This window comes from Bufo bufo, chromosome 3 (assembly GCF_905171765.1).
Source record: "Bufo bufo chromosome 3, aBufBuf1.1, whole genome shotgun sequence".
NCBI classification, from domain to species: domain Eukaryota; kingdom Metazoa; phylum Chordata; class Amphibia; order Anura; family Bufonidae; genus Bufo; species Bufo bufo.
This window is the reverse complement of record NC_053391.1, coordinates 404,567,273-404,585,843: the sequence shown is the minus strand read 5'-3', so window position 1 is coordinate 404,585,843 and position 18,571 is coordinate 404,567,273. Positions and strand designations below refer to the sequence as shown.

The following is an 18,571-nucleotide window of genomic DNA, read 5'->3' as shown; positions in this document are numbered from 1 at the left end:
TGACAAGGGAGAAGCGCTCACATATGGTGTTCTCCTCACTGCAGAGGAGGAAATCGATACGGGCCCCTAGACTTCTATTGAGCCTGTTTTCTGGAGTGAGGAGAGAGAACACGATATGCACTCACTTCTCTCTTCCTGTTCTAGCAGTGGGTGGGAGCCTCAGCGCTCAGAACCCTCAGGGATCAAAACTGTTGATATGTCTATATGACAACAAAAGTTTTACCAAAAGTCAGTGACCCGTTAATTGTTAGATGGCTCATTCTAGAAATGGCTGTTGGGTGGAGGAATGTTTTTAACATCAACCCGCCCTTTCTCTGCCACAATGTCAGTTGATCCCGAGGACACATAGCATCTGTAGGATAGAGCTAGACTGTTAATTCACTAAGGAACCATGTCCTCTATGTTTGTTTTTTTATTAGTCATAGCATATTTCCCATACACATTATAGTGCAGATTGCCAGAATATCCTATAATGTTATTTTCTTTATATCAGGATGCCAGAGACAGCATTCAAATACTCCCAGATCATCAGCAATGCAGATGGATTCTAGTGGATTTTCGTCCTATCAAGCAGGTTCTTAGTGCTTATGCCCTCCAGTGGATGTGGATCTTTACAAAGTACCTCATAGACCAGGTGACATGCTTTTCTTGGTATGATTGGTGATGACTTATTACTCTGAACGTAGAAAGGATTATCCAAATGATATCACATATGTGTACATTGGTGTATATTAGGACCTTGTGTTATATTCCCTAACAAGTAGCAGAGTGTGTAGCTACAAATGTAGAAGATGGCCTCTTGGAATATTAGCATGGTGGTTTCCTGTACATCATAATTGACCCAAGGATTTTCTTGTGGGTTTGCATATTTATACTTGTGTGCATCAAAACAAGGCAGACAAAATATGGATTTTGGACAGTTAAAGAAGCACTCCAGGATTTTTCTTTGGCCTATATAGTGTATGATAGGCCATTATTAAAGAACAGGAGAGAGGCTCTTGAATATGCCTTGTGTATACCTGGTTTATTTGATTTTCAGTGTGTGGGTTGTCTGCCATCTTGATTCCTTCCTCCCCTTTGATATGGCTTTCCCAATGAATCCTACATTTCCCAACACACCTGGCTTTGCAGAGACAGAGGGGATGGAGTCTCATCACAAGGCACTGCTCTGAGTCCTGTGTAAGGGCAGCCATATCAGACCAGTGACACTGAACTGCTGTCCCCTCACCCTGCAAGGTCTCCATGTTTTTCTTTCTGATGTAGAAAAGGGAAAGGCTGCCAGAGCAAAGTAGAGGAGCAAGGGTGCACAGAGTGACCCGGGCAGTTGTGCACTTAACTGTTCATATGCACGTGGTTTAAAAAGAATGAATCAATGGATCAATACGTGAAAGGTATTATTACAATTAGTGGAGCTAGCCCTACAAGACAGTATGCCTTGTTTAACAGTGAATTTCCTGGTGACAGGCTTCCTTTAAATTCAAGAGAAGATAAAAGGAGAAAATGAAAGGACATAGCTTTGGAGATTAGACCATGGACAAACAGTAGTTTTGAGTTTTACTTATTTCACATGTTAGCCAAGATTTTGAGGGAGATATCTTGTGATGTCTACCCTTTTCAGATTTTATTCCAGGGTCCCATCTGATCTGTTGTGGTAATTGTAATGCAGATATTGCAGATACCAAATGTTGAATCTTGCCATCGGCACAGATAAATGATATCTGCAAATAAATTTCCAGTGCATATATACATATCAGTTACTTGCAAATGTAGCACCTGCTGTCTTGAGATCTCCTAACCAGGCAAAGTTTGTTTCAGACACAGTTGGTTAAAATCTCTAAATGTGAAAAGGTTTAAAGATAATGCCCCTTACAACAATAAAATCGTATGAACAAAACTAGCTATGGCTAATTTAACATATGTGTGGTGAACTCCGGTAGCGTGTTCCAGAACAGACTGCCGGAGTTCACCGTATCGGCACAGCCGGACACAGATGCACACGGCTAGATCTCCATTGACCATAATGTATGCAGGAGTTTTTGTCCTACCAAAAGCTGGCATTTATGCCAGAAAGTGGCTGAATCCCCGCCAGATCTCACTATGGCCAGTGGAGATCTGGGGGGTGCACGGCCATACAGTATATGGTGAACTCCAGCAGTCCGTTCTTCTGCCAGAACAGGCTGCCTGAGTTCACAACACATAGAGTGTGTGAACTTTGCCTAACTTTACGCAGAAGAAAATAAAAAAGTAATTGAATGTCTTTTAGTAGTCCACCTAGTTATTCTTATCACATTTTCTTTATTGTAGACAACTTCTACATTAAAAAGCTTAGATTCTTTTTTGAGAAGTACTGAACCTCAGATAGAAAGTATAACAGGGGAAGAACGGGATACAGGATCTTTCATGAAGATGATGCGTCTTTTTAATGAGGTAACCACTTTCCTTTACACATACAGTATATTACTCATTTTCCTTCACCCTAACCATATGTCATAAGTATTCGTGGTGGGAAGACTCTGTTTCTCATACTTTTTCAGATTTCTGCCAGCGATTAGGAAGATTGTTGTTGACATCCAGAGGTGGAATACTTATAAAGACCTAGGGCTGTGATGGCTGACCTTCGGCACTCCAGCTGTGGTAAAACTATGACTCCCAAGATGTACGCTTGCTTGGTTTTTCTCAGAATTCCATAGAAATGAATGGAGAATGCTGGGAGTCGTGGTTTCACCACAGCTGGAGTGTCAGAGGTAAGCCTTCACTGACCTAGGGCGTCATTAATTAAAGGGAACCTGTCACCTGGATTTTGGGTATAGAGCTGAGGACATGGACTGCTAGATCGCCGCTAGCACATCTGCAATATCCATTCCCCATAGCTCTGTGTGCTTTTATTGTGTCACAAAAACGATTTTATATATATGTAAATTAGGCTACTAACGTTTCCAGAGGCCAGCCACGCCCACTGTGAAGGAGCCCAGCACCGCCCCACATACTCCGAATCTCCTCCTTGCTCCCTGACGTCACAAAGCTAGAGCACCGTAATCTCGCGATGCGCGAGCTAGCGCATGCGCAGTGTCGGCATAGTGTTCTTTCCCTGTGCTGGCATCAGCCTCAGGGAACGAATTGCGCATGCGCTAGCTCGCGCATCGCAAGATTACGGCGCTCTAGCTTTGTGACGTCGGGGAGCAAGTAGGCAATTCGGAGGATGCGGGGCGGTGCTGGGCTCCTTCACAGTGGGCGTGGCTGGGCTCAGAGTCAGAGAACGCTGGACTCATCTCTGAAGCATGGAGGAGACAGGTCTCATCTAAGGTTCATTTATATTTCTAAAAAATGTTTTTTTTTTTAAACAATAAAAGCACAGAGAGCTATGGGGAATGGATATTTTGCGGATGTGCTAGCGACCATCTAGCAGCCCATGTCCTCAGCTCTATACCCAAAATCCACATGACAGGTTCCCTTTAAGTTTTAAAGAAAATGTGCCACACAAATTTGTATCTGCCAGTTAAAACCAGATAGCAGCACATATCCATCAGATTTTATTTTCTGATTGCAGATTTATTTTTTCTTTTTCCTGAACATTATTATGGGTGCAGCCATCTTGCCTGAGCTGTTCTTAACAGCATTTACAAAGCATAAAAAGAAATTGCTTTACAGCAGCCCCCCATGGGCCGTAGACACAATGATCTGGAGGGGACCTCATTGACTGTTATGGTCATTTGAAATGATGAATCAGACGGGCTGCTGCCTAATATATGTGTATTTCTGATAGTAAATGACTAATACTTATGAAAGTTGAGAGTTTGCTACAGTGATATCCGATTCAGGGAATCCTCCATGAGCTAAGAAGTCTTGACTCAAGGATAATACATTTTACTTGCTATAATGAATTGTAAAAAAAAAACAGGCCAAGGAATTGATTTGTACAGTCAATGAGGCTCATTTATCAAGACTGGCATTTGTACAAGGTTATTGATATTTTAGATGTTGTTACACCTTGTGACACTCAACATATCTTATTCAGTATAATTATGGGATTCCTGCCACTCATCCTTCCGTATATTAAACTAATATTCCTTCCAGTATGTGTCAATAAAGCTATGAGCAGAGCGGCTCGATGGAGCATCTTTATTTTTGTTATAATTAAACAAATGAGGTATCATTTCTGTTGGCAGAAGCTTAAGAGTTCCTTTCTGTTGACCTGTTTTGTTTCTGCTAATGTGACCTATTTAACATAACTGGATGTGACTACAATTATTACTGGCTGGCCTTTAGTCCAGTCATACATCAAGTCTTGCCCTCAGCACACATTAATTAGAAGATAAATCCTTATGCAGGGAGGTTGTGCCAGTTCCCATGAGTGGCTAGTCCAACTATTTCACTCCAGGTCAGGGTTATTTGACATGCACACTTGCACATGAATTTTGTGGTGAACGAGCTATGAAATAACCATAAGTACACATGGTACAGAGTTGTATTGCATAAAATTCAGTATCTACAGCATGAGGTATTTGTTCCGTCTTCTAAAAAGAGCTCCAGAAGTCCCTTTCTAGTGTCCCTTTCTGTGGATGTCCCAGTTCACAGACTCCCACTTATCCTCAGATTTTAATATTTTTTTGGTAGATTGCATATGTTTAGCTGCCTCCATATACTCAAAACTCATGAGAAGTTGTGGAAAATGGAAGATAGGATTGGTCCAGAATATGCTCACGCTAATGGTTATATTTGTTTGAAGGTGTAAAAATATTATATTTGCCTTTTTTAAGAAACATCTTAATAAAACAAATAACCTTATGAAAAACAAACAAAAAAAAAAGCTAGGAGGAGGAAATATATGTATACGTTGAAGGTTAGGGCAATAGGGCATTTTATCCAACTACTGGTAATAACTTTGAAACAGATATTGTTTGTGCATTCATGTGTGAGGATAGTTTTTCTCATTTTTTGCTTTATGTGTAGAGCTACTTTATTTTTTTTATTGCAAGAAAAGGTCTGATGCCTGGCACCACAATGATGAGCTGTTTGAAGGGGCCACGTCGCTTGCACAAGCCCTGTGTCCTCTTCATTGTTTGCCAGCGCGCTGTCTAGATTATACTGCCATTTGAATGTAGACAGCATGTAAACAAGTAGTATAGCACCTTCAAACATCTGATAGATTAGAGTGCTGTGGGCTGTCCCCTCACCGATCTGGTATTGATGATGACGTATCCTGTGGATAGCTCATCAATATTACAAAACTCGAGTATTCCTTTAAATGTAGGCTATGTTGTTTTCTTATTAACCCCTTCCCAACATGTATATACAGCGCATCGGGAAGGGGTTAACGACCAGTGGCTTACTGTTACAGCATGCTGATTAGGCGGGCACAGGAGCAGTGCTTGCCCGATCAGGAACAGGGCCCTGGCTATCGATAATGCCCAGGCTGATGCTGTAAACCTCAGAGTTTTCACCGATGCTGGCGTATTCACCCCTTAAAAGCCTAAGCGCTTTACATCACTTCCCGCAATGCGATCATGTGGTGATAATGATTGCTATGGTAGCCTGAGGCCTTACAAAGAAAGAAAAAAGAAAAAACTTCTGGTTGTCAGCAGATAGCTGTAGTGGTACCCAAGAGGGAGCAACAGCAACATGGTGCCCATGTACCAATTTATCAAAATATGCACTGCAAAAGCCAAAAGTTGGTCTTTGCCTTCTGCATCCTACAGCTTACCCATACAGCAGCTTACATCCACATTTATGGCATTTCTGTACCCAGTAGAACCTGCCTATGAATTCAAGAAGTGTGATGTGAGTCTCAAATGGCACCAGCTGGGTACAACATATAGGGCACTGAAATGTGATATCTGTGGAAATATTGCAATTTTCAGCTGCGTGGTCCACTGCTCAGTAATTTCTGCAAAATACCTGTGCCAACAAAATGCAATCCATCCCTTAATATCTTGAGGTGTGGCACTGAAATGGCATATCTGTCGAAAAATGTTCACTTTGCACATTATTTTTTGCAAAACATTTGTGTGGTCAAAATGCTCACTCCACCCATTAATAAATACCCTGAGCGGTGTAGTTTCCAAAATGGGGTAACTTCTACAGTTCAAGCTGCGTAAAATATCAGATTGTGCAGCAAATGCACATAGTTCTCTTTTACTCCTAAGCCCTGTTGTATGTCCAGGCAAAAGATTAAGGCCACATGTAGGATGTTTCTAAAACCACAGCATAAGGCCCCCTTTACACTACAGTATGTCAATTTCAGTGTTTTGCGTTCCGTTTTTCACGGATCCGTTGTTCCGTTTTTTTTGTTTCCGTTGTGTTTCGGTTCCGTTTTTCCGTTCCGTTTTTCCGTATGGCACATACAGTATACAGTAATTACATAGAGAAAATTGGGCTGGGCGTAACATTTTCAATAGATGGTTCCGCAAAAAACGGAACGGATATTTCCGTATGCATTCCGTTTTTTTTGCGGACCCATTGACTATAATGGAGCCACGGAACGTGATTTGTGGCCAAATTTAGGACATGTTCTATCTTTCAACGGAACGGAAAAATGGACATACGGAAACACAATGCATACGGAGTACATTCCGTTTTTTTTTGCGGACCCATTGAAATGAATGGTTCCGTATACGGACCGTATACGGAAAGCAAAAAACGGCCCGCAAAACAGAAACAAAAAACGGTAGTGTGAAAGAGGCCTAATAGTAAGAGGGATAAGGCTAGTTTCTCACTAGCGCTTAAATCTTCATAATATACGGTGTAACCATATACTGCCTTTCCCCGCTAGAGCCCATTGACTGTAATGGGGCACAATGGGGATCTGGCCTGTTTCCTGCACTAGTGAAAAAAAACGCTGCTTGCAGCAGTATTTGTCTGGCCAAATCCTGGCACTAATGGCAGAAACAGGCTGGATTCCTAATTGGGACCCATTATAGTAAATAAAATGAACTCCAACAGGCTGTTCCTGTGACAAAACAGCCTGCCGGAAGATTTTAGCTCTACTGTGAAGCTAGCATTACTTTTAACAGTGGCACACACTGGATACAACCTACTGGTCATTGAAATTACATATCTGTGAAAAAATTGCAATTTTCACTTTGCACCATCTGCGGTACATTAAATTTTGCTAAGCACTTGTAGGGTCAAAATGATCACAACACCCTTTGGTACATACTGTAAGGGTGTAGTTTCTAAAATGGGGTCACTTCTTGGGGGTTTCATTTTTTTATTTCACCTCAGAACCTCTGCAGTTTTTGGCCAGTGCTGTATAAATCACCAGACTAGGCCTCAAATGTACAAAAAGCTCATTCTCTTGTGAACTCTGCAGTCCGCCTAAACAGCATTTCTTTACCACATAGAGGGTATTGTCGGGGAAAAGTTATGTAAAAAAATGGGGTGTTTTTTCTCCTATTACCACTTTTGAAAATGAAATATTTGAGGCTAAAACTACCTATAATTGAAATACAATGTATATTTTCTCAATCTTAAAAAAAATTGTGTGAAACACCTGTGGGGTCAAGGCAATCACTATACTCCTAGGTGAATTTACTTTCCAAACTGAGGTACATTTTTTGGGGTTTTACACTGTACTAATACCTCAGCAGCTCTGCAAATGTGACATGGCAACCATTCAAGCAAAATCTGCCCGCTAAATGGCCCTACTTTCCTTCTGAGCCCCGCAGTGTGACCATACAGCAGTTTACAACCACATATGGGGTGTTGCCATATTTAGGAGAAAATTGGTAACCAAATGTAGGTTTCTTTTCTCCTGTTACCACTTGTGAGAATGAAAAATGTTGGGCAAAGCAACATTTTATTGGAAAAATTAAGTTTTTTATTTTCACAACCAATTCTATGAAATGCCTGTGAGGCACTCAAAACACTCTCAGCACCCCTCGATAAATTCATTGAGGGGTGTAGTTTCCAGAATGGGTCTTACTTGTGGTCTTTCTGTTTTCAAAATGTGGTCACTTTTTCAGAGTTTGCCCGGGAGGGGTACCTCAAAGTTTCTTTAGGTCCGAAAACCAGTCCAGCAAAAACTGCCTTCAAAAAGCCAAATGGTGTTCTTTCCCTTCTGAACCCTGCAGTGTGCCTGTACAGAAGTGTACTACCAAATATGGGCTATTGCCATATTAAGGAAAAAATACATAACAAATTGTGGGGTGCTTTTTCTCCTGTTAGCCCCTATGAATATGAAAGAATTAGGGCTAAAAGTACATTTTATTGGAAGAAATGAAACTTTTCATTTTGTCTATAAATCCTATTAAATGCCTGTTGGGTCAAAGTGCTCACTGCACCCAATAAAAAATTTCTTGAGGGGTGCAGTTTCCAAAATTGGGTCATTTTTGGGGTGTTTTTCTACATCAGGGACTCTTAAAATGCGACAAAAATTATTCCAAATTCCAGTAAAATCTGCCCTTCAAAAACCATATGGCGCTCCTTCCCTTCTGAACCCAGCCATTTCCATGCAGCAGTTTATGACTTCATATGTGGTGTTTCTGTAAAGTGCAGAATCAGGGTAATATACATTGAGGTTTGTTTTGCTGTTAACCCTTGCTGTTTTACAGGTAAAATGGATTTAAATGGAAAATCTCCCAAAAAATGAAATTTTGAAATTAAATAATTGAATAATGTGAGGGGTATAATTTCTAAAATAAAATTACAGATAGTGGGGTGAATGTCTTAAAAGCTGAGAATTGAAATTTAGAAAATGGTGGCAGGTGGACCACAAACCACTTCTTTGTAGCTACAGGTACGATTCCTTAGCTGTGCAGACATTTACATGTTTTACTGGTATATGCATTCCCTATACTAAATGAACAGCTATTTAGTGTAATTTCAATATATTTCAAACCTCGTTGAGTGGTTGATAAGGCATTTGTTTTAATGTGTCTATGTATTGTCTAAGTATTTATTTCTTTACTAAACAAGGTTTCTTCCAAGCAAGTGGAAATGGAGGTGCAGTTCGCTGTGTTGCAGAAGACAGTGACTCTTTTAGGAAAGCATCTGATGTCTCTTCCAGCAGAGAGTGACGTTCTTTATAGGACAATGCCTGCACGCTGGAACAGTATGAAAACCAAGGTGTCACTTGCCAAGCAACGTCTGGGTCCTAGGATACAGCACGAAGCTGACATAGTCACCAGGGTAATTTCTCTGACTAATCCTCAATAATCCCTGTATTGATTGCGTTAATTTTAAGACAGTCTATATAAGATTGTTACAACTACTGAAAGCATTATAATCTTTATGTATTTTCAAGTGAGAACTCTTAGAAAGGCCTCTACAAAGCTAATTTTGCTAAAATATTTTTGCTGCCTTCTCACAGTTTTATTTTGGTGCTGAATTTCAACCTGTTGTGCAAATGCATGAATATTAAAATGTTTCATACATATTATTTGCATGTACAAGAAACATTTGTGAAGCAGAACAGTTGTTTTACTGAAACTGCTGTAATCTATTACTTCTTTATAGTTACTGGATCAGGAAATAGCAATTCCCCTGTGGGCCCCGGTGCAAGTGGCACAGAAAACTGACTGTACAACATTTAGCTAGATAATGTACAGCAGCTCAACCAGCCTGACATCAATAGTGGGGAAATTAATGGAAACCATACTTAAGGAGAGGACTGTGGAACATCTAAAATCCCATGGATTGAAAGATGAAAAACAGCATGGGTTTACTTCAGGGAGATCATGTCAAACTAATCTTATTGATTTTTTTGATTGGGTGACTAAAATAATAGATGGCGGAGGTGAGGTAGACATCGCTTATCTAGACTTTAGTAAGGCTTTTGATACTGTCCCACATAGAAGGCTTATCAATAAATTGCAGTCTTTGTGCTTCGACTCCCATATTGTTGAATGGATTAGGCAATGGCTGAGGGACAGGCAACAGAGGGTTGTAGTCAATGGAGTATATTCAGACCATGGTCTTGTTACCAGTGGGGTACCTCAGGGATCTGTTCTGGGACCCATATTGTTTAATATCTTTATCAGTGAAATTGCAGAAGGCCTCGAAGGTAAGGTGTGTCTTTTTCCTGATGACACAAAGATTTTTAACAGGGTTGATGTTCCTGGAGGGATACACCAAATGGAAAAGGATTTAGGAAAACTAGAGGAATGGTCAAAAATCTGGCAACTAAAATGTAATGTTGATAAGTGCCAAATAATGCACCTGGGGCGTAAAAACCCAAGAGCAGAATATAAAATCAGTGATACAGTCCTAATCTCAGTATTTGAGGAAAGGGATTTAGGGGTCATTATTTCAGAAGACTTAAAGGTAGGCAGACAATGTCATAGAGTAGCAGGAAATGCTAGCAGAATGCTTGGGTGTATAGGGAGAAAGAGGGAGGTGCTCATGCTGCTCTACAGAGCACTAGTGAGACCTCATTTGGAGTATTGTGCTCAGTACTGGAGACCATATCTCCAGAAGGATATTGATACTTTGGAGAGAGTACAGAGAAGAGCTACTAAACTGGTACATGGATTGCAGGATAAAACTTACCAGGAAAGATTAAAGGACCTTAACATGTATAGCTTGGAAGAAAGACGAGACAGAGGGGATATGATAGAAACTTTTAAATACATAAAGGGAATCAACAAGGTAAAAGAGGAGAGAATATTTAAAAGAAGAAAAACTGCTACAAGAGGACATAGTTTTAAATTAGAGGGGCAAAGGTTTAAAAGTAATATCAGGAAGTATTACTTTACTGAGAGTAGTGGATGCATGGAATAGCCTTCCTGCAGAAGTGGTAGCTGCAAATACAGTGAAGGAGTTTAAGCATGCATGGGATAGGCATAAGGCCATCCTTCATATAAGATAGGGCCAGGGGCTATTCATAGTATTCAGTATATTAGGCAGACTAGATGGGCCAAATGGTTCTTATCTGCCGACACATTCTATGTTTCTATGTTAATTTAAAAAAAAACTGTGTGGATTATTTAAGGAAGTGCCTAGTTTATTATTATAGATTCATTGGGTGGCTGAGGTAAATTCTAGGTAAAAGATCCTCTTTAATGAAAATGATGTGAGCATTGTATAAACATGTCACTGAAGTTAGGATCAGAAGCCACATTTGTATGTACCAGAGGAAACCAACTGATGTGTGGCCACTGATCAGCTGGGAGGAACTGGCTGCTCAGCATTACAATTGCCAATAAATATTGCTAACAGTTGATTGGTCATGCCCATTCTGCCAGAAGTATCAGTCTCATGGCATATAAGAGGCCCCACAATTTAAACTGTATATGTTTTATACTTGTTTTGCCAAGAGTGGAGTAGACAGGGTGCCTCCTGCTTCTGTGTAGCCCAAGGATGGTCATACACAAATTATAAGAAACTTGAGGAATGACTTACTGTGGGTTCCAAATGCGGCAAACACTGTATTTGGTTAGCAATGTGCATAGTGGAAACACTATTGTGTCATGTTTCATGATGGAAAATATTTTATCCTCTAGGCCTAATTCAGCTTTATCTATTTCAAATAAAGTGACTATAGCAACCTCTTCTTGTAATACTTTACTTTTTAGGGGTCAAAATTAATAAGTGAAGCTTAAAGGTTTAGAGATTCAGATGTTATTTTAATTTAAAATGTACATGGACAGAGGAGGTCAATCTAGTTTAATTACTAAAGTACTATTGAATTGAACTACTGCTTGCAAGCCAGTGTATTCACTTGTATGCTATTCTGTGCAGGTTAAGTGGTGTCACCGAAAATTACATGATGATTTTCCACTGATGTCTTGAGAAAAACATAGCTTTCTTTAGAGCTTAAAAACAAGAGCTTTTCTGCTTGTATAAACTAAAATGTGATAGCCCCTTTTAAAGACAGCGACAAAAAATATATTTAACAATGCATTAGACTGAGCTGCTGAGCATACATACACTGTACAATATCACACACAACACATACTGGTACACAAATATTAAAAGATCGGCATGGATCCCATTGAATTCTCCCAACAAAAAAAAACATTTAACTTTCTGCCTGTATAAACTAAAATGTGATTTTAAAGGGTTATTCCCATCGCAGACAATAGGGGCATAGAGCTAGGATAGATTGAGAAGTTGTGGATAGCGCACTGCGCGTAAGCAGCCGCCCTCTATTCATTTCTATTGGGGCTGCCGAAAATAGCAGAGAGCTGGATTTGCTATTTCCGTTGGCCCTATAGAAATGAATGGGAGAGGTGGCTGCGCAAGCGTGGTGCGCTGCCATTCACTTGTATGGGGAGAGCGCTTGTTGGTGGCCGGACCCCAGGAAACCCGGGGTACTCCAGCTACCACTTTCCCTGTAACATTCTTGGCTCCACTTCTGGGATCTGCACCTATCAGACAATGGGGGCATATCCTAGCCATATGCCTCCATTGTCTTTTGCTAGTTTATTAGAGCTAAACATGTATACCTGAGTTAGTCTGTCAATGATTGTCAATAGAACTGTAATTACTTTATAATAACAGTCCTGTGTCCCTTTCCACTGCTCCCTTAAAAGACAGTTGCTATGGCTTGTCTGTCTCTGGCTAAGAAGACAGGAAGACGGAGGGGCGGTCCTTCACACTGCATGCCTGCATTAGGCTTCAGAGTGAGGAGGCGTGTCTGTCAGTAATCCAATCTGATTGGCTGGCAGGGAGCTGCTGGCTACAGCAAGTGTGTATGGGAAGTGAAGGAAAGCAGATTTGGCTTCAGAGAACTGACAGAGGAGCCATCTTGAGAAGGTCCTCATATTGTAAATGTTTAAACAGCCGTAACTAAAGGAAAACAGTGGTATGTGAAGAAACTAAAGACTGCTTTACACATAATGCTGCTGCAGCAGTAACATATGCTAAAAAAAATTAGGTTTTTTTGATGAAAACATGACAGTTACCCTTTAAGGACTAATACACTTCTACAATTATTCACAATGCATTAGACAATACAATATTTTTCACACCCAACACATACTGGTACACAAATATTAAAAGATTGGCATGGGTCCCTGGGGTAGTCCCCCAACTAATTCCCCCTCAAAAAAAACATTTAACTTTCATGTCTTCATTTAGCAATTTTTTGTCTAACTGAAAACACTGCAAAAGTAGTAGTTAGTATCTTGGTGTTAATATTTGAACAATGGGGGAGATTTCAAAGGTGGTGCAAAGTAAAACTGGCTTTGTTGACCATAGCAACCAATCAGATTCCAACTTTTATTTGTCAGAGCTCCTTTGGAAAATGTCCTATGTCATTTGCTCCATTTTGAAATGTCTTTTTATTGTATGTTTATTTGATTTTTGTAACAGGATTTAGAACTGTTTCAACGTACGCTTGATGTTCTGGGCTCTGATATTGAGACTTCTGAGGTATACAACTATGAATGCACATCACGGGAAGCCTTTAGAATCATTTATAATTTCAACGCTCGGGTTCAAATCTTGCAAAACGAAGCAAAGGACCTAAAAGAACTTCAAGAGCTTCTGGAGGCTACGGTGGTTGATTTCTCCATTTTAAACAAGTATGTGTTATCTACATATTTTCTTTTTTTTTTTTTTTATAAAAGATTGTAAGATCTTTAGACTAAAACTATGTGGAGACTTTTGGACAGCAACTCAACGTGTCATCTGACTGCAGCTGTAGCTTGAAACTATAAAACCTCGAAAACCAGCCTACTGCTGTTGTCCAGTTAGAGATAATTTTTTTTCACATCTAATACTGAATCATCCCGGTTCTGGTAACTGCATGTGGATTGCCACCAGGTGCAACCCAGCAATTAGCGGCGGCAATCTGCATACAGTTACTGTGGCCGGACCCGCTCCATGTACCAGCACCCTCAGGGCTTATTCCAACACCGTTAAACCCTTCCATGATGTGACTACTAAACACAATGAAGTTTTGAAACTGGCCTCACTCAGATGGCGTCAGCATGCTGTCCAGTGTTTTTGCAGACCTAATGGTGAGTGAATGAGTCTTGAAGGAAAATTGGAGCTGGATTGTGCATGTTGTGATTTTCTTGGCAAGGACCGGAATGTAAAATTGGTTATATGAATTTGACCCATTTACTACCCAGATAGGAAAATCATTCATCTGAATGAGCCCTTATCTTTTCTGCCATGATTACTTCTGATATTATTTTTTTGACCTGTCTTAGCTGTGAAGACCTGCTGCAGAAACTCAGCCTTGTGTGGAAACATGTAGATTCAATTCTTCAAGAGCAGGACATATGGAAGAAGGAGTTGTGGCAGAATATGAACACAGATGAAATTTACAAAAGGACAAAAAAACATCTAGCTCTTTTGCAGTCTTTTCCTGGAGAGATCCAAGAATGGGATGTTTACAAGAAAGTGTTGGAAGTTGTCAATATCATGCATGTAAGTTCTTTTTTCTGACATTTTTATAAATGTAGTGTTTTCTTTTATGAGGATCCTATGTATTATAATCCAAACTGCTTTAAAAGGGTTGTCCTATTGTAACAACTTAGTTAGCTCCCACAGGATAGGACTTAAGGGGGTCAGCAAAGTACGCCACTTTTTGGCATACTTTTGTCGCAGATTCAGTTGCGAAAGGCATTTGCAACTGAATCTGCGACTTTTCCTCGCACACGCAACTTTACTGAGGTGGCGGAAAAAGGCGGTGTGGTGTGGGTGGCGAAGTGGACTGGCCGGCCTGCCCATCTCAATTATCATTTTCTATGCCTGTTTTTGGTATAGAAAATTACTTAAATCTCCACCAAGGTAGCTGATGTAGATTTATGCAAGTTGCACGGCCAGTGCCTAAGTTGTGTATAGGCTGGCACCTCTACATAACTTAGGCGCATCAAGCGCCAGCTCAGGGTTAAGACCGGTGTCTAGAATTCCGGTCTTAATAAATGAGATAGCCGACATAAACCATTTTTAAAGGGGTTGTGCAAGAATGAAGGGGGGGGGGGGGTAGGAGTTGGAAAACCCCCTCACTTGGCAGGGCCTGTAAAGGGAAGAATACATACCTGCTTCCCTGCCCCTCGCTGCTTTTCCTCCCAGCCTGTGATGCTCCTCTGGGCTCCCTCCCTGTCAACATGCTGTTTAACATTGCCACAGCCAATCAGAGGCTGCAGTGGAGACCGGCTCCCCTTACCTCATGACAAATGGCCACATGGAACAAGGGTATCCAGTCTCTGCAGCGGTCAGTGATTGGCTGCAGCGATGTCAAGCAGGATGTTGACAGCGAGGGAGCCCAGTGAAGCATTGCAGGCTTGGAGGAAAACGAGCTGGGAGCCAGAACCAGGAAGTCGTTTCAGTTAACTTCTATTTACAGGTCCTGCAAAGTGGGGGAGGGGGGTTTGCCTACCCTCCCCATTTCTTGCACGACCCCTTTAAAGTAATACTATGGCTCTGTGCAGACTGTATTCGAGTCTATGATTAGAGATATACATCGGCAAGATTTCCTTATGTATACCAGCAGAAGACTATGTCATATGCTACTGTATATGCATACAGTGCCATACTGTAAGTTGATTATTGACTCTAGTTCCAAAAAAAGCATATACAGAGATGTACATTTTTAGTGGTGACCCAATAATATATTGAAAGTGGTCTTTATTATTAGATTGCTATTCAGTCTATACCGTACCTAAAGCATTTGATTTTTATTATTCTAGATGACCTTGCCTTTAATAGAAGACCTCAGTAATCCTGCAATGAGGACAAGACATTGGAACCAACTTGTCCGCCAGACTGGGGGCATGCTTCGAGTTACTGCCGATAGCCTAAAGGCAATGACCCTGGGTGATCTACTTGCTATGGACTTACAGAGTATGTTTTACAAATAACTGGTTTTGTTAAGTTCATTTAAGGGGTTTGTTTTTTTCAAAAGACCAAATTTCCTAGTTTATTACATACAATGATACCATGATATCCAATAAAAAGAGCCCAAAATCGAATTCATTTGTCCTGTATATTTATCTTGTTAAATGGGTGAGAACTTGAGCAATAGAGTAACTGCCATGCTGCACCACAGTAGGGAGACTTTTTATGTGAGTGTTTCTGTTATCTTTTCGCCATTTTAATGAATAGGGTTGGGCTTCAGGTAATTTTCAGCTGAAGGTTGTGAATGCTATAGTCACAGCCAAACCATTATACTGGTTTCATCCTCGATAGTTTTACATACTGGTAGCCAGCAATATGTGCCAGCCTGAAGAAATCTGGAAAATAACTGCAAGCTCTTTGTTCTAACCAGCCCCTCATCCTCTCCATTCCAGCACATACAGCTAAATCTATTCCAACAACTTTATTGCATCTTGATGGCCTGTGATCTAGGCAAAGATATAAACTACTATGGATGATCCTTTATTGGAATCTTTTAATCTACAAAGTGTAGTTTGTAAAGAAAAAAAAGAAGAAATCATAGAAATATGTTTATGATTTACAATTGTGCTTAATTAATTTCGCCAAATTATCAGCTCCACTGTATAGTTGGACACCGAGAGATTAAAATGTTAACAATGGTGTATTGTATCAAGGCTAACAGACTGTTTCATTGCAATTTATGTTATATCAGAGCACATAGAAGATGTAAGGACAACTGTACAGAGAGCCATTCGAGATGTGACAATTGAAAGCTCCTTGAAGAACTGTGAAGAAGTCTGGCTAAGTAGAATATTTGACCTTAGTCCTCACAGCAGACTCTTATCACCCAGGAAAATGGAAAATGAGGTATGTGACTGAAGAGAGTCACAAAATGATATATGATATGCATTTCAGCTTAAGGAGTTTATGAAGGGCGAGGAGTTTACCAACAGTAATTATCACCAAATAAAACGGTTTACAAATGAATAGAACTACATCATATCTATGCTCTGTAGATTGTGAAAAGGTGTGATTTAAAGCTCTAGTGACCTAATGCAAAATCTCTAACATGGCTCTGCATCTGTCAGGTACCAAGTATATCACTGGTGCCTTCTTATGTGGCAAAGGGGCACTTGGGTCCCCTCATCTAACGGGGCTGGTTGTGACTCCTTATAGCTTCGTCCCCTCATGGGCTTAGAGGTTTATAAAACATTATAATCTTATAACGTAGTATAAATTTTTTTATGCATGGCTATAAGAAAGCATTGTGGGGAAGACGTACTAAAAGTGCACCAAAAAAATGGCGTACATGAATTATACCACATTTGTAAAATTTCTGCCTTGTATAATATGGGGGTGTCGCTTAGCTGTAAACATGCATACATGCCCCTTCTGAAAGGGCATGGCTTAAGATGTGACAGTTTGTTCCAAAAAATGAGCCAAAAGTATGTGCATTATTTTAGTGTAGAGCAGGCCAACTAAAAGACTAGACAGCCTAAAGGTGCACCAGATTTATCATCCAGCATCATCCACTGTGATAAATCTGGTGCAGTTTAGTCTAACTTTACAGGGAGTAATGTAAGAAAGTCTTTGAACCAGAAAAGTGAAATGTCTTTAGCTGTTTGTCTGTGACGTACGAAATGTGCAAATATAAAAAGTATTTGTGACATTTTAATGTATTTTGCACCATTCTTGTCACTCTATGTTTTCTAATGGCTGTGATGGTGTTTTGTACAAAGTTACATTTTAAGCCAGGTTTATCAATTTGAAATGTTACAAAAAAAAGTCACAAGTCCACTTCAGTTGGCATAGAAGCTGATGGAAAATAATAATAGGCGCGCAACATTTTTTACATTTGGCACAAAAACGAGACAGCCAAAAACAGAAAATCCAGAAAATGACTTCCTTGACCGTTACTCTCATGATAAATTACCCCCACACTGTCTAAATCTTAAACACTGTTAGTAAATCTGCCCCAGTGTGCATTTTGTTGTTTTAAAATTCAGAAAGTATAGTAATATATTATGGAAACCATGAAGAAATTTTTATTGTTATGTTTCCTTTTTCTGTCTTCAACTTAAATTTTTGTATTCTTATTCTTGTGCTCTTGATTTAAAAATTCACATAATCTCAAGTACAGATGTGATCTATTCCAGGAAATTACCAGTTCAATTTCTGGTAGTCACTACACCAAAGGAGACATAAACCGTAATACAACAACTGGAAAAGGCAGCCGAAGGCTTAGTAAGCAATCAGACCGTGGATTTCACCTTTCCAGAAAGACAGGCAGGGGTAGCACGCTGTCCTTATATGAGTCTCTGAAACATATAGAGGTAAGGAAGGGTATTCTGCTTTGTGTTTATTAAAGGGAATGTGTAATCAGAAAATGATCTAAATTACATTTTATGTTAAAAACATTTGAAAGAGTTTTTGGTGATGTCATTTTCATTTTTCATGTCACTATCGATGTTTATATAATATAACAAAAACAAAGACAGGTGCACTCTGCGGTCTTACTAAGCCCTCAAACTGGTGTTAAAATTGAGAGAATAGCCAACATGTCCTACATGAGGACATGTCTGAGCCCGAGCACCGCGCCAAGGTTTCTCAAGTAGCTCGGGACCTAACGCTAAACCTACCTGGGCCGTATGGGCAATACCAGGAGCCAGTGGGCGAATTACAGGAGCGCAAGGTCTGACTCAAAGCAATCTCCCAGTAACCTCCAGCATGTGACCATGCATACAATGGGAGGAGGCAGAGAGCTCTGAGCCCCACCCAAGACTGGCTGATATTGCCCGGCCCT

General features: G+C 40.2%; 1 protein-coding gene across 1 annotated transcript in view; it reads left to right on the top strand.

Moving 5' to 3' along the window:
• Positions 1-18,571, top strand: part of LOC120993823 (dynein beta chain, flagellar outer arm-like) — a 585,582-nt gene that overhangs the window by 91,386 nt on the left and 475,625 nt on the right. The window contains exons 24-31 of the mRNA XM_040422290.1: positions 494-634; positions 2,305-2,427; positions 8,914-9,126; positions 13,252-13,463; positions 14,097-14,316; positions 15,582-15,735; positions 16,481-16,635; positions 17,925-18,101. Of these exons, the coding sequence (XP_040278224.1) occupies positions 494-634; positions 2,305-2,427; positions 8,914-9,126; positions 13,252-13,463; positions 14,097-14,316; positions 15,582-15,735; positions 16,481-16,635; positions 17,925-18,101 (1,395 nt within the window). The remainder of the gene's footprint in view (positions 1-493; positions 635-2,304; positions 2,428-8,913; positions 9,127-13,251; positions 13,464-14,096; positions 14,317-15,581; positions 15,736-16,480; positions 16,636-17,924; positions 18,102-18,571) is intronic.